At 45.9% G+C, this 20,136-nt stretch overlaps 1 protein-coding gene across 1 annotated transcript in view; it reads right to left on the bottom strand.

Annotated features, from left to right (window-relative positions):
• Positions 1-2,321: 2,321 nt before the first annotated feature.
• The window catches only part of SCD5 (stearoyl-CoA desaturase 5), a 33,682-nt gene continuing 15,867 nt past the window's right edge, over positions 2,322-20,136 (bottom strand). The window contains exons 2-5 of the mRNA XM_049815273.1: positions 13,094-13,224; positions 8,129-8,334; positions 4,422-4,654; positions 2,322-3,849 (exon numbers count right to left, since the gene is read on the bottom strand). Coding sequence (XP_049671230.1) covers positions 3,659-3,849; positions 4,422-4,654; positions 8,129-8,334; positions 13,094-13,224 — 761 coding nt within the window. The 3' untranslated portion in view covers positions 2,322-3,658. The remainder of the gene's footprint in view (positions 3,850-4,421; positions 4,655-8,128; positions 8,335-13,093; positions 13,225-20,136) is intronic.

Here is a 20,136-nt window from a genome sequence, read left to right as displayed (position 1 = left end):
TTGCATAGCTGAGTACACGCTGTAAGTTACAGCCAAAATCCTCCTTTAGTGATTATGCCAAGTCCCAGGCCAGGCATAGCATTTCCTCAAGCCACTCCACGACAGAAAGGTAACCTGCTCAGGGGTTTCTGCTGTGGAAGGAGGACATGACTCCTGAGCCAACACTGCATTTCCTAAGGGCCTCACCAGTTCTGGGAAAAAAGGTAAAAAAGATCCACTCCCTGCTGTGTGCCAAAGCCGAGAGCCTGGAAACACTCAGCACAACACTGCACAGGACAGTGTACAAATACCTCATTCTCAGTCCTACGTGATGTTATTCCAGGTGGTTCAACATGCTGAGAACGGAGTTAGAGACAACAGAAGATTAGGCACTGTCAGACCATCAGGTCTTAGAAAAAAGTTTCACAGTCACTGTATCCTTGGTTTAGCCCAGCCTACAGCCAGCGACCCACCAACTAGCAGTCCCCAATGCTTTTGCACTGCTCAGAAAATGCTAGCGGAGACCTTGACTACCAGATCAGCAGGAGAGGTGCCAAAGTCCACAGAAACAAGTGAAGCTCATGCCTCAGTACCCACCTTTACCAAGGCTTCATGGCTTCCCTGTGTCACTGCACACAGCTGTGGTTGGCTCCAGCAGCTGCGCTGGGAGGCAGCTGGGGCCCTTCCTGCCTCCCAGAGACCCTGCATCTTCTTGAGGAAGGGGAGAAGAACACGGTCAAAATGATTTCCAAAACAAAACGAAACAAAAAAAGGCAAAAAATTCAAAACAAACATGCAAAAAAATCAAAACAAATAAGCAAAAATGGAAATGCATGGAAGTATTCCTTGTTTTACCAAAATTCAAGGGATTCTCTTCAAAAATCTAGTTTTCCTGCAAAGGCTAACTGACATATTTTGATCAACTCCACCACATGGAGAAGTTCATCTACAGAAACAGGAATTCATGTAGTACAAGCTCCAAGGTAAGAAATTTGATGGAGGAGCTTTTCCTTTTCTGAATGATGTTTCTTTACTTACTTTCAGTTTTTCAAAACCATGGGTAACTTGCCAATGGTTTCAAAATCTCAGATTCTTGAATCCCACTGGAACTGCTGTTGCTGCTGAACTCTTATACCTGTGGATGGGGGAATATCACCTTGTTGTGATTTCAGGTAGACAGAGAAGTTCAGAACAGCATGTACCTCTTTGCAGGGCCAGTTATTCTTCTTACACAACGTACGTGACAGAAATCAGCTTAAGGAAGTCCAAGTAATAGCAGTACAAAAGAAAAAAAAAAAAAAGATCTAAATTATGATAAAGATCAACAGGAAGATGTGTATCTAAGTGCCTGCAAAGTGCATTCACTGCAGTTCTCCAGCCAGGAAATTGCACAAATGAAATGATGGGAGCACCAGTAACATTAGGCATTTGCACATTTTCCCAGCTTCGCTCCTACACTCAAACATCAAGTCCAAACCCTGCATCATTTTGAAGGTGGGTTCCCAATGATTTTTGCTGCTTTCCAACTGCCCATCAACTGTGAAGGAGGAAGCAACAGCACTATCTTTCTAACCAGCAGGTCAGAAACCTCCCAGCTCTGGGAGCCTGTTTCTACCTCCTCCTGCAGGCACTGCAGGGGGTGGTGGGGAGATGTCTCCTACTCATGTGCGTGTAATTCCTGTGTCTGTCAAATGGCCTCAACTCCAGATGAATGCACATCAAGACACGACTTCTGGCACACCCAGGTCTTCAGGCACATCTCAGCAGAAACAAGGAGAACTTACAGCAAAACCTAAACAAAATACCTAATATTTTTGGTCAAAGCACCCTACAGTCACATTGGGCTGATATTTTGCTATTAAAGTGGGATTTTCACATGCAAGAACTTGCCACAGTCTCCTTTCAAGCTTATGTCAGCTTGAATTTTCTTCTTCCCCTCTATCAGCTTGGCCACTAAGCCCAAAGTAATCAAATCTCTTGGTGCCCTTCCATTTGACAACACTCTTCTTCCACTGATGAGGAAACCAAAAATGCTGAGGGGACAGGCATTTTGGAAACCAACTGAATAGCTGGAAACATCAAGCAAAACACTGCTGTAATTCTGATGTGTGATGCACAAAGCCTTTCACTTTGGCAGATGTTTCAAAATAAAACACAGGGGCTAGTCTAACTCGTAACTGTTTATTGTAAATCACTCAAGAGTTTACACATTATTAATGGCAAAGTAACACTGTTAAAACACCTGCTGAATGAAACACAGAATAAAGACAACTCTTTTCTATTATATGGCATCATTTAAAAAACAAGAAACAGAACAAAAAAGAAACCATTTTAATCCCCTCCCCCCCGCCCTTTTCTAGATCTTTCCTAAAAATATCTGGGCCCGAGTCTCAGTTATCTCGAGATCCCTGCCTTGCCCAAGGCGTGGGGCTGCAGGGCTGGGACACAGGCACTCCCTCTCCGAGGGGCAAGGCGGTGACCTTCTTTATAAATGCAAATCATGCCCTCTATCTTCAAAAGTGCTCCAGTGCTGACAGTACAAAGCCTCTCTCCTGCACTGGCTAACATCTAACACAAAGGGCTACATGTCCCATTAATTCCACATGCCTTTTTTTTTTTTTTTTTTAAAGTTTTTTCTCTTTTTTTTTTTTTTTTTTTTAACAAGGCAACTGTTAAAATTCAGAAGTTACATAACTGTCTTTATATTTTGCTCAGAAACCAATGGATGTTGCGTGCAGCTGAAATATTAGTAGAGACTCTGACTTAGATAAAGGTCAGTTTTCTAAGACCCGCTAGTCAAAGGCAGAAAAAGAGATTAAGAGGCCTCTTGTGCAAAAGGAGCTAAAATATGCATGCATTGATGGCCATGACCAATTAGAATATAACTTAGGTCTCCAAACATTGAAACCGAAGCTTTATTTGGCTTAAGACATGGTTGAGCTCTACACCTTTACAAATTACAATGTATATGCGACAACAAAGGAATCATCTCAACATAGCATCAGTTGGTATTTTTGGCCTGTACAGAGACTAATCTTCAACACAAAAGCCTGCTCAGCAATAAATGGTTTTCATATTTAGCAAAGACAGCAGTGCACTGGGCTGGCTAACAGGGCTAACGAAAAAAGAAAGCAGGTTTTCAAACTAACATCTAACTAAATTTAGGCCAATTTTTCCCTTTGGACATCCTGTTTTTCATCGGTGCCGTTAGTGTCCTTTCTACTAGCCTGTAGCTGAAATAGTACATTGTGGCCTGCCCTATTCTATCCGAGAGATGCATCTCAAAAGCATATTTGATTAACAGTAGAAACAAAAATCTCCCCTAACTGCACTTGCAAAGAATAGTTAGTTCCTCCAACCTGCCAATGTTTACCATGAACAAGCAAATTACAATGTATTTCAGACATGAACTACAGTGACTAAAATCAAATCTCTCTCCTGTTTAACTATAATATTAAATAATATATAACATTTTTACACTTAATAGTATGAAGTTTGGACATTAGACAACTAATAAGGAAAAAAAGCTGGGACCGAATCTGTTCCTGGGGAATTAATTCATCCCAACTGAAAAAACTAGTATTACCCAGAGGAAAATAAATCCACCACAGGCACGAGGGTGTGCACACACCCACCCACCCACATATATGACAGTGCTGGCACAGCAAAGCATTAGTTTTCAAGCACTGCCATCTCCAGTACTTTCCTTGCGAGACTGGATCATCTCCTTGGGAACCTGCTTGCGGTCAGTGACCAACCCCAACCAAAACATGAAGTCAATGAACCAGGTGGTGGGGTTGAACTTCAGGCCCAGCTCGCTGGCCGAGTAGTCAAATGGGAAGGTGTGGTGGTAGTTGTGGAAACCCTCACCTGAAAAACAACAGAGGAGTTTAAAGACCACATGGCCGGCATGTTTATGAACTTAGGAACACGCTCGGGTTGGCCATGCCAATGCCCGTTTCTCAAGTCCTGAATCCAGTGCAGGTTATGCTCCACCCCTGGCTATGGGAGCCCCTGGCTGGGGCAGACCCACAATGGACTCCATTTCAGTGCTTTGGGCTTTCCTCCCCAGTAGGAAGGGGCACGTCCCACCCCTTACACTCAGGGAAGAAAACCGTAAGTGCTTCAAGAGGCCAGATGCACAACCAAGCAAGAAGCAGAGTCGCTTACTTCTGCTGCGCTGCCCCCAGCTGACTGCTGAGAAGAGAGGATTGCTACTGCGAACACGTCTCTGCCCAGAGACTACAAGGTATTATTGCAACGTGGGCACCATCAGTAGAACAAGCGAGCCTTCCTCTAGGATGCACAAGCTCCAGCCTCCTCCAAGCCCTGCCTCCAAGTGGTGTCCAGTTGCAGGTGCCCAAAACCCCCACCAGAGTGAAACAGGATGGGATGTCATCGCTCTGAATTTGCAAAGCTCTACCCAGGGCTACAGCACTTACCAATGGCTCCCAGAGTGACAAAGGTGTTCTGCCTGGGGCTGATGTACTTGTTATAAGGGCGGTTGCCGTACATGTGAGCAGCGCTGTTGACCAGCCAGGTGACATTGAGGGAGATGGTGTACCGCAGAATGGAGGCAAGGAAGTAGGCGTTCCACAGACTCTCGCCCCACAGGTACCACGGCACAAAGGTAGGAATCACAAAGCACATCAGCACAACTGAACTCTTGTAATACCTGCAGGGAAACAAAAGGACATCGTTACCATGGTGGGAATGACAGCTGGGATGAAGCGGGGTTGGATCTCTGGAGACACAGCTCTGCCAGAAGCACCTGGCACAACCTGGGCTGGCCCCATAACCAGGGCAGCAGGGAACATTTCAGACATCCACAATCATGACATAATTTTTCCAAGTGCAATTCAAAACGCCAAGACAACCCGAAACCCCGAAGCAGCAGATAACACTGGAGCTGAACAGCTGAGACCCAGTCCCAAAGCAAACCTCCCACGTTGAGCACCTTTAAACCTGGGGAATCACAGACTTGGCTGCACAACCTGCACCTAGGGTCCGGCTCTGGGACTGGAAAAGCCTAGGGCTTGGTGTGGCATCAGTGGAGCTGTCTGAAACATGTTCACTGCTAAGAGCGGGCAAAGACTTCCCCCGTGCTCAGATCAGAAAGGAACCTGTGGCACAGGGCAAGAGCAGCTCCTTTCTATACCACTGCTGCTGCGTGAGCTCCAACAGCAGCAGCAGACCCAAAGCAGCTTCCAAGAGACTGTGAGCACCCTGCCAAGGGTGAGGAGAAATGCATCTTGGCCTGGGGGCCAGGATTACTGCTACTCTCCCAGCCCACTGGCTGGCACAAGCCCTGCCACTCCTCTGTATACTGGACAAAATCAGCGTGCAGTGCAAAACGGGGAGAGAGGAAGCCGAACAGTCCGAGAACAAACAGGAAAACTTTGTACTACAGCTAAAGCCCCACGCGCAGACAAGGCGGGGAAGAGAGTGCATAGGATGCAGGGAGCACAGAGGTGAAGAGCAGAGACCATAGCAGGAGAAACAAAGAGAAAAATTGTGCTGGGGGAATTAATCCAAGGCAAGTGGAGAAAGGGAGCAGCTCAGCAAGAAGTGGGGAGGCAAAGCCAAAAGCGAGATAGGAAATAAATGAGGCTATATGGAGAACGGGCTAAGGGCGCTCAGAAGCGGAGAGCAGCAAGACAGTGCAGCTTGGGAGCCACCTACAGTGTGTCCCCACCTCGACAGGAAACAAGGCCCCATTTCCCCATTGAGCCCTTCCACCTCCCTGTAGCCCAGCCCACAGGGATCCCAAGGGTATCATCATCAAAGCAAGCTGCCACAAGAAACTGGAGCGGTAGGCTGAGGTGACAGGATTTTGAAGGGTGCATAAAGAAAAGAAAAGAAACGCAACGTAAGACCCATCTTATTTGTGCCCATATGACGGGTTTAAAACAGACCCTTGCTTTTGTTGAGGTTTGTGGAAGGGATGAGGAAGAACAGAGTTTGGATTTGTTAAACAGTTATTAAAACTTTCCATTTGCTGTATTTTTTTTCAGATAGGAGGAACTGTCACTTTGGTTTGACAAAAACAAACAAACAATTTTCAATTAAAACCCAGAGAGGGCTGGAAAAATGTTAATATTAGTAGTATTTTTGGAAGGAAGAAAGTTTCCATGCACATAGTTCTCATCTATAATACACCAGCTAGTTTTGATCATCTTGTGTATGAAATAAAATTCTTGCTGTGCAAGTTCTTTGATATTTTTTGTTGTTGTTAGGAGGTTGTGCCTCACATGCTGGGCTCCAGAAGGAGATGTGCAGCTCTCCAGCAACACCAACAATGGTAAAAAGACAGCATCTCTTCAGATCTCTCACAGAACTCTATCTTCACTTACCTGAGCCAAGGCTCTCCAAAGGAAAAGTCCCCATTCTTCGCTCCACCAAAGATAACAAATAATTTCCCACTCATCTGACTGACTTCTGAACCAGGCTGTGGATAAGGTTTGCAAACCTCAACACTTCAAGGCCAGGATTTAAGTAAAGCTGGAGGAGAAAAATATTTTCCAGTCCAGGAAACTCCTTCAAAGTTCAAAGCCTCTCCAGCTCCGGGAAAATAAAATAAAATTATCAGGTACAGCTTATCAGGAACCAGTTAAAACCATTCTGTGCGATGCAAGAAGCCCAGACTGAAGTCTCTGATGAAGACATGAGATCTCACATCTGAATGAGCACCTGACTAGATTTTCTCTGTCTCCCTTTGATTGAATCATCCACCCTGGAATGAGAAACCTCCTTAACTGGAGTTCAAGGGAACCAATGTCTCAATACATGTTTTGGGGAACAGCGTTGCTTTTGTCACATGAAAACTTTGTCATGAAGACACTTCACCTGTGAGCCCCTCTTTCACATCACATGCAGGATTATTGCTCTGTTATTCACAGGGGATAAATTTGGCTGTCAGTCACGCCTAGAGCAGTACTGTGATTTCAGATGAAGTGATGTGGTTTTAAACTGATTGAGTGGCACCTCATCCACAGCACATCAGCACCACTAAATTCAGCAAAGCTAACAATCTGGCCTTAAAACGAAACGTGACAAAGAAGGGTTTATTATGATTCTTACTGATCTGACCTGCCAGGTTTTCCATGCTGTCAAAAACCCCAACACTTCAACCTTACAGAAAGGAGAACCCTGTATTTTTCTTCCCAGATATGGGAAGGTAAACTCAAAGTCCTAAATTCAAATCCAGAGCAGAGACATTTGCTAGGACGTAACTTCCCTGCAGAAACATACTTCTTCACAATAAAACATTTGCAGCATAACCAAAGCAGTAAAGCCTGCTTCTTGCGGGATGCTTTTGTCCTGGAAAAGTTAATAACACAACCAAGAGAAGCTGCAGCAAACTGCAAGGTAGCCTTCGCAAACAGGCACCACCAACTGAGGAACCAGTAAAAGCAAAAATACGTGGAGGGCAGTGAATTCCTCACTCCTGGAGCTCTTCCAATGCAGGGGTAATTCTGCTAGCACATGGATTTCTCTAACGCAAAAAAGAAACTGATTTCTGGACTCAACTGACTGCTCCCCTCACCCACAAAACACTCAGAAATGAGCTTATGTGGTTTGCGGAATTACCTGGACCAAATGCTTGCAGGGAGAGAAGTCTTCTTGTGCCTAAAATACAGGTACTCACATAGAGGACAAAGCACGTCACTCAATCTCCACCTCTCGCAGAGTGTGTAGCAAACTGAACTAGGTCTGTGCTAATTCTCAAGGGAAATAATTAATCCTGGGAAAAATGACAGTCTTGGGAGAGGAAGTGCTTGGTCTGTGCGGGCCCACAAGTGCCAAAGACGAGTTTGCAGAGTGAAATGTGCACTTCTGGATTAAAGTAGCTAGCGCTTACAGCATTTGCTCCAACAATCAAAGCAGAAGGCCAAGATCCCAGCAACTGCTGCTGTGGTTGTTTTCACAGCCAGCCCTGGCTTTTTGGAAACGCAGAGGGACAGGGCTCACTGCCACATGGCAATAGTGCGGGCCAGAGGGACAGTAGCCCTAATGCCTGCAATCAAGGTGGCAGGGATATCTTCAGGGAGAAAAGGGAAAGAAAAATAAGGAATGAGCCACAACCAGACAACCAGGTGGAGGTACCTCTCCACCCCGCCTCACACAAGGGCCCAGCACTCCCACTTACTTTCTTTGGAACCTGACAACAGGGTCATCCAGCAGGTCAGTGAAATCCAGTTTCCTCCCCTTCTCTATGACGTCCCGGTGCTTGCGCATGAACAGCCAGCCAATGTGGGAGAAGAAGAAGCCACGGCGGGCGTTGTGCGGGTCCGCGTCTGTCTCCGAGTACTTGTGGTGCACACGGTGGTCTCGGCTCCACTCGTAGATGTCGTTCTGCACAAGAAAGCATGGCGGGGTGAGAGGAGAGAGGCAGGTGCTGCTAGAGCAGCACCACCACCAGCTCCTTCCCCACACAGTAACAGCAACAAGCCCCTCTCTGATGCTCCTCAAAAAAGGTTATCAACTAAAGACATCCTGAGGGACACCAGCTTTGCAGCCAGCCAGCCCATCACATTGCTTCTCTCAGTGCCCACAAAGAATGGGACATCCTCTGGGAACTGGTGACACAGATTGGACACGTCCCAGGGCTGGAGATGGCTGGAAGCCAACAGCCTCTTGGGAGCTACCATCATCAGTCTGCCCTGCTTCTGTGTCCTCCCTGGGTGATTGCTGTCCGAGGATGGACACTTCTCCTGACCTGAACAGGAGCTGAACTTTCTCAGCCTTTTGGAGGGATGCATCTTCCACAGTAAAACTGGCACCTCCATTTAAATTACTGCTGTTTGCAGGGATGTGTACAAGAGCACAGCCTTCCAGTACTTAAAAGGGGGCCTACAGGAAAGACGGGAAGGGACTCTTTACCAGGAAGTGTAGTAATAGAAAGAGGGGTAGTGGTTTTAAACTGAAAGAGGGTTGATTTAGATTAGGTATTAGGAAGAAATTCCTTACTGTGAGGGTGGTGAGACACTGGAACAGGTTGCCCAGAGAAGTTGTGGATTCCCCATCCCTGGAATTGTTCAAGGCCAGGTTGTATGGGGCTTTGAACAACCTGATCTAGTGGAAGGTGTCCCTGCCCATGGCAGGGGGGCTGGAACTAGATGATCTTTAAGGTCCCTTCCAACCCAAACCATTCTAGGATTCTATGATTAAGATAAAAAAAGGAGATGTGGCTATTTTATGGAAAATCAAGTCTCGCCTTTGCAGCCAGGCTGGAATAAAAGTCTCAGACCCATAATACCAGCTCAGCATTGGATCCAAATCAGATACAAAGTAAGTTCAGTCCTGTCTCTGCTCAAGCTGTCAGCTGATATGGGTGACTGAAATGCCTTATGGTGGTAAATGGGATTATGTGGATTGCAGGGAGGAAGGGATGGACTGCAATTTCAGACTTGGATGCATAAGTGAGAGTTCCTGAGTTTACTCAGCCAAAGTGATTTCAGCCTCCCAGTTTGCTCTGCAGGATGCACTGGCTATTGGACTAAACTTGGGGTTTTTGCAGTGGTGCCAAGCTATTAGTGCAGGGCATTGTAGGTATCTACAACACTTGCAAAACACAGGCCACACTCTCATCTATGAATTGAATTGCCAAACACCAGAACCAAAACATGGAAATGTTAGTTAATGCACAGATCCACAACAGTGTGAACTTTAATCAGAGAGTGCTTAGCGGACTGTGCTTTCCTCTGCTATTTCCATCTTTGCACAGCCAGGGAGGTACCCAAGCAGTAATACCCAAAAGAAGGACGGGCTTGGGTTACTTTTAGGAACAGCAGCAGCACCCACAACCACTGACCACAGCAGTTTTGCTCCCAGCAGAACTGAGCAAACCATCTGTGGTGTCTGTGAAGTAACTGCAGTGCGGCAGCCATCATAGCGCTGAATATACTGCAGGACACAGTAAGCTCAAGCTAATGACAACTGTGTATATCTATATTTTGAGAGACAAAAGCTGTATGCTGAAAGCATTGCAGAAATCATTGCTCCTTCTCTCAGCTGCCAGCATCTGAGAGAAAGCACTGATGCCACCTGTGCTGCTGAGGGGACTCCAGAAACAACTGCAAAGAGCAGCTAAAGAATCCAGCTCAGATGCCTCCGTGTCCAATTTCAACCTTACAAAGATGCTCTCTGTCTGCAAAAGCCCACAAGGGACAAGTGAAGAACAAAAGCCCTGGAAAGATCCCAGCTCCACTGCATTCAGTTGTGCTCAGCCCTGTACTGTTGTCACATCATGGCCACAGTGATGCTGGGAGTGGGCTGGGGATGAGGGGAACATTCTTCTGCAGCACTGACTCATCTAAGCTGAGAGGAGGCCTTAAAGATCAGCCCCTCACCCGCAGTCCAGTATGTCACACCTTAACTATCCCATTGCACAAGAGAACAAAGTAAACTGAGTGAAGCAAAGAAATCACCAAACTTCACAGTGAGAACAAGGGGAGATCTTTACCTTGCTGCCTTCTCATTTTTTTCCTGCAAAGAAATCAAAGGGAATGAAAGCCTCTACACTGCTTCAAGTGGCTTCAGTGGGAATATCAAGACGACTGGAAAATGCCAAAAGGCCAAGATTAAGTAATTTAAAAATAAAACAGGGTTATGCAAGAAGCACACCTAGAAAAGGTCCTTTTAACAAGAAGTTAATTTTTCAAGTGAGACTATTGATCAGTTTGTCACAAGAGCACTTGATAAAATTATTTGTGGGACAGCAGATAACCAGGTCAAAGCAATGATACTGTGAGAAATTAACTTGGCTCTTCATAACACAGCAAACACCTGCAGGGCTGGCAAAAAACATGATTCCCTAGATGAAAGGGTTAGGAAGCTGTAAAACAACTGAATTGCATCTAATTAAAAACCACAAATGCTAAGAGGAAATCAAGGCCAGAGGCCAGAACTGTGGGCAACAAATACACTAAGAACTGGAGCATAGCACATGTAAATATGCTCCGAGCATATTAATAGCAACCATTTTTCAGGAACACGTCACCCTTGATCAAGTTTCAGGTAAACACAGGAATGAAATCGCTTCCAAAGCAGAGAGCAACAGCATCGTGCTGTGACGGTAATGCAGACATGAGGTTTCATTAACAGGTCCCTTAATAAACCTGCAGACCAAAATGTGACAACAAATTGGGCTATGTAACAGCCTCAGTGTGCTGACACAAATTTCCATAAAACCACTGTTGCTGTGTGCAAACACTCACAGCACAACCTCAGCTGAACAACACAGCTTGTTTTTCAGAGGTGGCCAGGAGCAACGGTACAATGCAGTTAGCAGAGGAGACACCAGCACATCCCAACTGAGATGCTGAAACTTAAACACCATGAGATCAAGTAGACATAAGCCAGGTATTACCTATTTCTGCAACAGACATGTGACAGCAAGAAGCACAGTCTTTCAAAACTGTGAGAGCTTCACTCTAGATGGAGAGAAGAAACACAGCTCAGCATGCTCCAATCATAAAAAAATGCACCGGGCAAAACCGGCTGCATCTGACGGTGTTTCAGAGGAAGTACAGCATGTCACAGCACATGTATCAAGTTAAAACTCTTCAGCAGAACTTCCCCTGCCCTCCAAGAAGTCTGAATATTTCCTCAATATTCAGCATCCAGGGATGCTGTAGGTATCTCCAATGCTACCTCTTCCTCCAAAAGCCAACATGAGGGAGATGGACCTGAAAACTCATTCACTGTCTGCTTGTGGTGGTGAACAGCCTTTAGCAGGCAATGGATGTCACGGTAATTAGGAGGAGGCTTCAGACTACTTAAAACTTAAGAGCGGGTGATTTGGCCTTTAGTTTTCTTTCTGATACGAAGGGCTCAAAGGTGGCTTGAAACTACTTTGAAGTACTGCCCTGCCTCAGAATCACACCGTGTCCTCAGCCAAAAGCAGTAATGAGGCCAACGCAGCTGAGAGCAAAATCCATAGCAACAGGGGAGCAGAATGCAATGAAATCCCAACATGCAGGCTCACTGCAACCAGCTCAACACATTCATTTAAATTACTGATGAAAGGTAAGAGGCAAGATTAGCTGTATAACAGGAGGACAGTACCAAGGGGGCTCTCAAAACTCAAAACAGTTGTTTAACATGCTGAGCAAAGGGCTTGTAAAGCATTGCAAGGAATCGAGCAGCACAAAGCAGCTGGAATATGGCTCAGAATAAAGGAAGGTTACAGTCAAAATGGACACATTCCCATATTCAAGCATTGTGCTCTTTGTAATGTCTAGAGGGATTAACAAGATTAATTCTTTTCACCTTAAAAAAAAAAAAAAAGATAAATCAAAGATGATAAATGAATAGTACAGAAGTGGATAAAGGGACTCTCTTCATCCTCTGTCAAGGTACATGAATGAGAAGTCAACCAAAAAGACTGAAGGGAAAAAGCTGAAAACTCAAGGCACAACACGCACGTGGTAATCGGTGCCACAAGACGTTACGGCAGCCAAGCTCAGTAAGTTTAATGTTGGTACAGGTTCATATCTCTATTTTGAACATCAAAAGGACTAACTAAATTCACACCAAGAAGATCCTGGTTCTGGGCTAACTCCTACCACCAGCTGGGTGTTACACAAACGTTTTTGAAGTCTAAGATGGTCTATCAGTAAGTACAGAGCTAGTAACACGCTTCTTTGCAATTGTAATTGAATCATACTGGTGTAAAATTCTGCATAAAACAGAGATAAATTAAGATTGCTCTCCTTTCTGGGCATGCCAAAATCTCCAACTGCCTGGATGGACAAAGACACTTGATTATGCAGACGTATTTGCGTCAAGTTGACCCTTAAAAAAGTTTCCACATTGGCTGATGAAGTGTGGGGCCTGACCTGCGCCACAGATAGGCTCCTGGAGTGCTGAGCCCCTGATCTGGGCACGTTCAACTTGGTCCTTAAGTAACTATTGCTTCTGGACTGTCTAATGCATACTGTTATATGGGTGGTGAGTGGGGCTCTGCATCACCTGAGCCAGAGTGTTATCAGCAAATGTCTTTCTGCTATGTATTTTTTTTTCTTTTGCTGTCTCTAAGCTGAGGGCATCCCTACACAGGAGAGGAAGCTGCCTGGAGGCCAAGAATCTGAACAGGCGACCACAACCCCACCTGGAAAGCCATGGAGTTAGCTGCAGCCAGAAAGATCCGCAAAGGCAGCTTGGCTTTGTAGGAACGGTGGCTCCACAGGCGATGCGCACCAGCCGTCACACCCAGGGCTGTCATCAGGAAACAGAAATATGCTGAAAGACACAAAATCAAAACACAGGATGTGCCAGGACCCAACTGCCATTATTTTTACTTTCTTTGATGTAAAGATGATCCTTGCACCTGCCTGCCGACACCTGCAGGGTCGCTCAGGAGATGAGGCTGGGCAGACAGGAGGTGAGGTTCTCAGCCTACCTCTGCCCCATGGCCCCAGGGACATGTTGTTCCACTTCCCACCCCTCCCCATTTAGCCAGTGTGCTGTTCAGGAGAGTTTGGCACACTGAAGCACTGTGTCGTGACATGTTCATGCAGTGTGCCTTCGCCAAGTACAGTGGACTCGAAGTTCATTACTCATGTCAGTGGAGTAGCAATCACTCTTCTAGCAGGACACTGCCAGCCTCCTTCAGACAGGTCTTTGCTCCAGTTTGATCTGTCAACTAGTTTAAAAGCATCACATCCCACCCCTACAGATACGAGCTGTGTCACAGTTTCCACAATAAAAACTTCTCTTATCATCAGGAGCTCATGACTCAGTAATAAAAATGCACCAGGAATTGGAGAACTCACCATCTCCCTCAGTTTCAGGAACTGCTTTTCCTTCCCTTAATTAAAAAGTTGGCCAAGTAAACTTGTTTTGAGCATTTTTTCAGATGGCCAACACACCACAGGAGCAGGTCTGTTCCTTACTGACCACATTGGCTCCAGGCTAGACACATAGCCCAAGCACATGCGTCCCGAAATGTACGCCCCATGCTTAAAATAATACCCCCACCAAACACCATCACAGCATCGGTACATCTCTGGTTCTCCTTCCAGCAGGGGCCATGCTCACACATGCTCTGGCAGGTTAACCCTGCATTTCCAGGGGCAGAGGGAATGGCTGACTGGGGCAGCAGAACAAGACTGTAGGACCTGGGCCTGCCTGCTCAAGCCATGCATCTGTCCACCGATTGCTTCTCCTTTGATGTGCTAGCTGTTTTTGTCTCTACTGTCTCTGAATTCCTGTGTGATGGATGATCCATTGCCTGAGTTGCTTTGACTTGCAACAAAAGAGGACACTATGGGAAAGGGTTAGAAGAACAGTGCATTAGAGCTGCTCCTCCTTTTGAAGAGAGACCAGAGGGAAAAAGGGAACCACTAGGAGGAAAGTATTATAAAAGTCCCAAATAAACTGGACTGCTTAAAACTACTCACATTCAAGCTACCCAGCTGCCATGATATAGACTCTTATGTCTTCCTCCCATAGATGTTGATTTCTCATTCTGTGCCTAAAGAGTATAGACTCTTTTACAAGTGTAAAATTAGAAACAAGAGTGGATTCAAACAATAAGAATATTACAGAACAACCTCAAATGAGCTTGCATGGTCTGCAGCAACGTGCTGTTTAGCCAGGGCTCCCTGCCACCCTATGCACAGAGGCTTGTTTTGGTTAAAACAGCGTCTTTAAAATACCTAAATAGAGTTACTGGAACAAAGAGGAAAACTCTATCCCCAAAAGGGGATTTTCTACTTGGGTCTGCACAACAGTGTGTCCAGCAGGGAACTCTGTTAGACATGCAGTGGCTAGAAAGGAATTCACAATCAGCTTCTCCCAGTATGTAATGTCAAACATCTATCTTTGCAAAAAGAAAACAAAAATATGTGTATGTAGGTCCATGTCTACTGTGTCCCTCTATCAACTCCAAACTCACAATGCTTGAAATTACAGCATCTAAGAGAAAATATAAGAGAAAGATATTTGGTAAAATAACGGCAACCATATATCACGGTGATTGTCACCCCTGTGGACTGAAGGAGTAAATGTACCTTATCCACTCCGCTGGTGGATCCATCAAAAACAGATTTACCCAAACTGTTTCACATTATGTACATGACCCAAATTCCTGTCATCTCTGGCACAGCCAGCCAAACCCTTTCTCACAAAATGCAACAGACAAATGGAGTCAGAATGGTCCTGATAAAGATGACGCATCTGTAAAATCCGCTTTGGACACCACCACTGAAGAGGCAATTCTCCTTTTCAGCAGCCTGCAGTGTTCATGCTACTCCCAAAAAAGGCTCATCTGTGCAGTTATGACCACTGCACTGAAGTCTATCCCCAAATTCAGAGTTCTGCCTCCTTCCTGAAGGGAGGTACAGAAATTAACTGAAAATTATGCATTCTCTGCACATTATTTACAGATTTTATTGAGTTTACAGATTACTCTCAGATCAGTAAAAATGCCGACACTACAACTGACTCTTCAGTCTCCACTGCAGTCTTGCAGTTCTTGCACACGCCTTGTCAGTGCAAGGACTCAGACTTCCATGAAATTAGGGAAAACCTATCCTGCCATTTTCTGAACATGCTGTTGAGCTGTGCAGAAACATCACTAAGGCCTTCCAAATAATTCAAATTACTGTAATTGTGGAAACAGATCTGTGACACATAGAATGCTGACATTATGCAGCTAAGATTACTGATGTTATAGTCCTGAATCATTACAAGAACATATCGTCTGTGGGCTGGTTAACCTCATGCTAGTCACAGGGGCTAAAATCTCCCATCTTCAGCAGTCTCTTTGCTTCCTTAAAGCACAAAGAGTGGCTTTTCTCCCACTTCAAAACAACAGATCATTTAGTTGACCAAGTGCTTCTCAAGGCATCCTGCCATCTTAATCATGATCCGTTGCTTAAAACAAGAATTAGAGATAAGTGGGTAGAATGAGACATATGCAACATTAAGGCCGATTTTGCTTTACTTCTCTGTCCAGTGCAAGAAAGAGGCAGAGTGTTAGGTAACATACAGACCACATGGAATAGCTGCAATAAATACAAGGGATTTATGCCACTTGATGATTCAGCTCTTGCAGAGCTTGGCTTAACAGAGACCCTTTCATTCAACCCACTCTGCACCACCAGCACTGCAGCAGTATTTTGGGAGTCTGGGGGCTGCCTTAGGGTCTACATGCTACCCTGTGTCCATACCTTTGAACAGCACCTCCCAGTCCAGGCCTTCTCCCAGCATCATTCTCAATTCACACTTCCCAGGAAGGCCAACCAAGAATGAGCGCCAGACTGATGAAATACCACCAGAGCCTCCCAGAAACATGCTGCCCTGATCAAATAGGACTTTCCCAGGGCTACAACCACAAGCTCTGATGTCCTGCCTTCTGCAGCCCTCCAGGGACTTGCCAGCCTCAGCCACTACCACACTGATCAAGCTGAAATGGCTGGGGCTTATACTCACACAACTTGCCTACTTTTTGGCTTTGCAGAGGACAAATCATAACAGCAGGAAATTTCCTAATATAAATCCTGAGGGCTAAAACATTCTCAGAAACAAACAACCAACATTACTCAGGAGTTTGGTGACCAGAGCAGAAACAAATCCTGTCAGACATATGCACTGTACAGTGATATCAGGCTTCTGTGGTTCTTACAGGAATTAGGGTGCCTGAAAATATTACTTGGCCACTAATTCCCAATGTATAAATAGCCAGGATGACAAATATTTGCTGTGCAAGGTTAGGTCTCAAGCTTTCCTTTGCAGAATAAATTATGAACTCAAACCAAAAATCAGACTATAAACCGTTTGATTTTACATTAATTATGCACAGCTACAGTAACTACATGAGAAGAGAGCCACTGCTTACCTACCTGGCTCATTTTCGGGGGGTGGGGAGCATGTGGGGGGGTGAACATCTCCTTGAAACACAAAAGGACTACACTGTGGAGCAAAGCAGCTCAGTTAATAGCAATTTCCCCTTATACTGCAAACTCCATTAGACCTGTAACTAAACAGGTCTCCTAAGCAATAAAGAGTAAAAACACAGTTATTGCAGAAAAAGGGGAAAAAAAGAAAAACACAAGAAAAGTACCAATAAACAGCCTAGAATCCAAACGGTTAACAATACAGTTCTTTTTAATTTAGCAAGATACTTAATGAACAAAGAGGAAGCGGCTAAAATAGCCAGATTAGCCTTCTGCATGTTCTAGTGAGCTAACTCTGCAGCCAGGCTGACTTACCAAAGCAAAATCACACTCACAAGGAAACCACAGCATTTCAAACTTAACCTATAGACTGAAGACTGAGCTGTGCTATCCATGTATATTGGCTTCACACACGATCACAGGCCACTACAAGTACCGGAGGAATTCAGAGCACAGATGACCATCTTGTTGAGGAGGAATAATATATTGCTTTTCCTCCCCTCAAGTGGTGCTGCAGGGCTGGCAGGAGCACAACTTGGGAGAGGGCTGTGTTGGAGCATGGTGGAGGCGGTTGTCAGCAGCCACTGATGATGGATGTGAAGGAAGAACAGCAAGCTGGCAGCATCCCCACCTCCCCAAGATGCCCAGCTATGAGGCCAACAGGCATTTCCATGGGGCTGTCCTCACTGGGAGGCCAAGCCAGCCCCAGCATCAACTGCACAGAGAGGGCTGCTTGTAAAATAAGAGGTGCTTGAGGTATAAGGAAGATGGAGCTAGAAAAGGGCTGGGTGAGGACTCGCTAGCCACCAGCCTGGGGACAGAGCACACAGAGCTGCCAGGCAGGCAGCGCCAGCATCTAAGAGAGCCAGTGCCTGCAAGTTCCACCAACAGTACAGCAGCTTGAGCAAGGAGCTCTGAAGCCACCTGACAAAAGGTTGTCATGCTAATGCCAAAGGAAAAGAAAGGAGGAGGAAAAAAAAAGAAAAAGAAAAAAAGAGTAGAATGGGGACTTCCAAGAGAAAAAAATGAAAAAGCAAAAGCTAACACAGCAGAGAAAGCTGTCTGGAGAGACCTGGGATGAGAGAGGAAACACAGCAGCCAATGAACAGATCCGTGAAAGACAGTGGGTTTAAGGCTGGTATTTCTGGTGTTGTGAAAAGCAAGCTAGAGCTGTGCAGCTCACAGTTTCATAGTAGAGCCAGAGGGAGGGGAGGAAGATCCTTTCAAGCCATTTTCTGATCGTTTATTCAGTTTTGCCTCACTCATGGACTGAAGGCAGCATGGAGCATCTGCTTCACTGAGCCACTGGCAGGGAGCCATCTTCCTGGCATGGAGCTGAAGTGTGCCACTGGGCTGGGAATGCATCCCGGTGCTGACTCCATGGCTCTGCGGTCTGCCTTACGCCTGCAGTAGGGTTCTCCTGCCACACACGGACTCAAAAGCAGCTCCTTCTCAGCATCAGATCCAATTACCATGTTCGGTGTGAGAGTTCAGATCTACTCTGTTAATGCAGATACCCATGTTATTGGGCACCTGTCATCCTCACATACCTCTGCACCTTCTGGATATTGTGGCACTGCATGGCAAGGAGCTCCACAGGTCTGCAGGGCCCCCTTGGGCCTTTTCTCCTGCTTCTGCTACTGTTGCTTTCAAGAATTTACTCAGAACAAGAGCTAAATTATCTTCCCTAGCCCCTAGGATAGTGTGGGAATGCTGTGAGCCATGCCTGCTGCTCCCCAGAGCAATAGCTAGCTTGGCCTGGACAGGTGGTGGAACCCAAGTTTACATAGTTTTAGAGGATTTCAGCTGGCTATGGTTTGCTTTGAATCGCTCTCTGCTCAAAGCAATAATTACAGGAGCTTTAGCTTTAGTCAAACCCACTTTTCTCCCATTTCTCTGAGCATGCTGGCTTCAGGACAATTCTCTAGAAACGTAGCCTCTGGACGTCCTTCTACGGTAATGGTCAGAGACGTGCCCACAGGCATCCTCAGCTATGCCCATCCAGGTGCCCCTCGCAGCCGGGAGGGTGCCCACAGCTGTGCAGAAAGGCCCAGGAGGTAGCTCTGATCTCATCACCCCAGCAGCTGGATCCCTGAGCACAGGCAGCTGGGCTGCAGCACCAGCCAGAGCCCTCTGCCAGGGCTCTACCCCCAACACATACAAAACAAGTGTCCCCAGTCAACAGCTCTAACTGCCATCCCAATTAACAGCCAAAACTCTGCAGGGAGGTTTAGGGCTTGCTGCAAGTCTGGGAGAAGTCCGAGACCTGGGTGCAAGTACCTGAAACAGCAGAGCCTGTGACAAGAGCTCTGGGCTCTGCAAAACTCAAACGCCAAGCCCAGAGCTGCCTTTGACTGGACAGTAAGCCAGGATTTGTTTCAAAGAAGGATGATTAAATCCAGCAGAGCAGAGGTTTTAAGTGGCTTCCTCCTTTTTTCTTCCTACTCCTTCTCAAGACCTCAAGGCAGAATTACTCTCAAACCTAGGAATTTTACTACCTTTTTCCATCGTCTCCAACACCCTCCCTGCAAGCTCTGCAATACACAAACCATGCATTAACGGAGTAAACTGGTGTGAAATGCCTCCATGGTGAGTGGGGCCCCAACACATCACTCCCCTGGGCAAGCAGCACGCTCTCCCCACTGGAGCCCTGCAGAAGCATAAGGTCTGACAGGAGCATTTCCAACCACGAGCTCACTCAATAGAGCACAGCATAAGCAAAATGCTTCTGACCTGGAGCAGTGGGAGAAGCATTTCAGAGTGGGAACAAAGAGGAAGAGTAAGTAAGCCTGTGCAAAAGGACAAAAGAGAAAACCAGCGCAGGGGGACAGGAAAAGGATGCAAGAGACAAGATACATGAGGTTAAACTACCGTGCAAACGGGGAGCCGGCGGGTTGCTAGGTTTCCAAGTACACTGTGCCTGTGCACAGATGCTATTTATGGGAACATGCCAGAATCAATAAGCAGAAGATTTTTATTCAACATCCTTCCTTATTAATGACCTGAAACAAAGGCAAACAGCATATTAATTACAACTGCAGATGATGCTAAATTTGGAGCAGCAGTGAGACAGCTAAGAAACACAAAAGGATCCATGGAGAAACAGGGAAAGTAAGGCTCGAATAAAGATCTGCCTGGATATAAAAAGCAAAGTAATGTAGTTCAGGGGGTGGTAACTGCAGACGAAGATGAGATGCTTCAGGAAGTGGGAGCCTGCAAGGAGGATCACCAACAGCTCATAAAGTATTCTCAG

Source organism: Accipiter gentilis, chromosome 12 (genome assembly GCF_929443795.1).
Source record: "Accipiter gentilis chromosome 12, bAccGen1.1, whole genome shotgun sequence".
NCBI classification, from domain to species: domain Eukaryota; kingdom Metazoa; phylum Chordata; class Aves; order Accipitriformes; family Accipitridae; genus Astur; species Astur gentilis.
The sequence above is the reverse complement of the archived record's forward strand: the minus strand, read 5'-3'. Positions and strand labels throughout refer to the sequence as shown.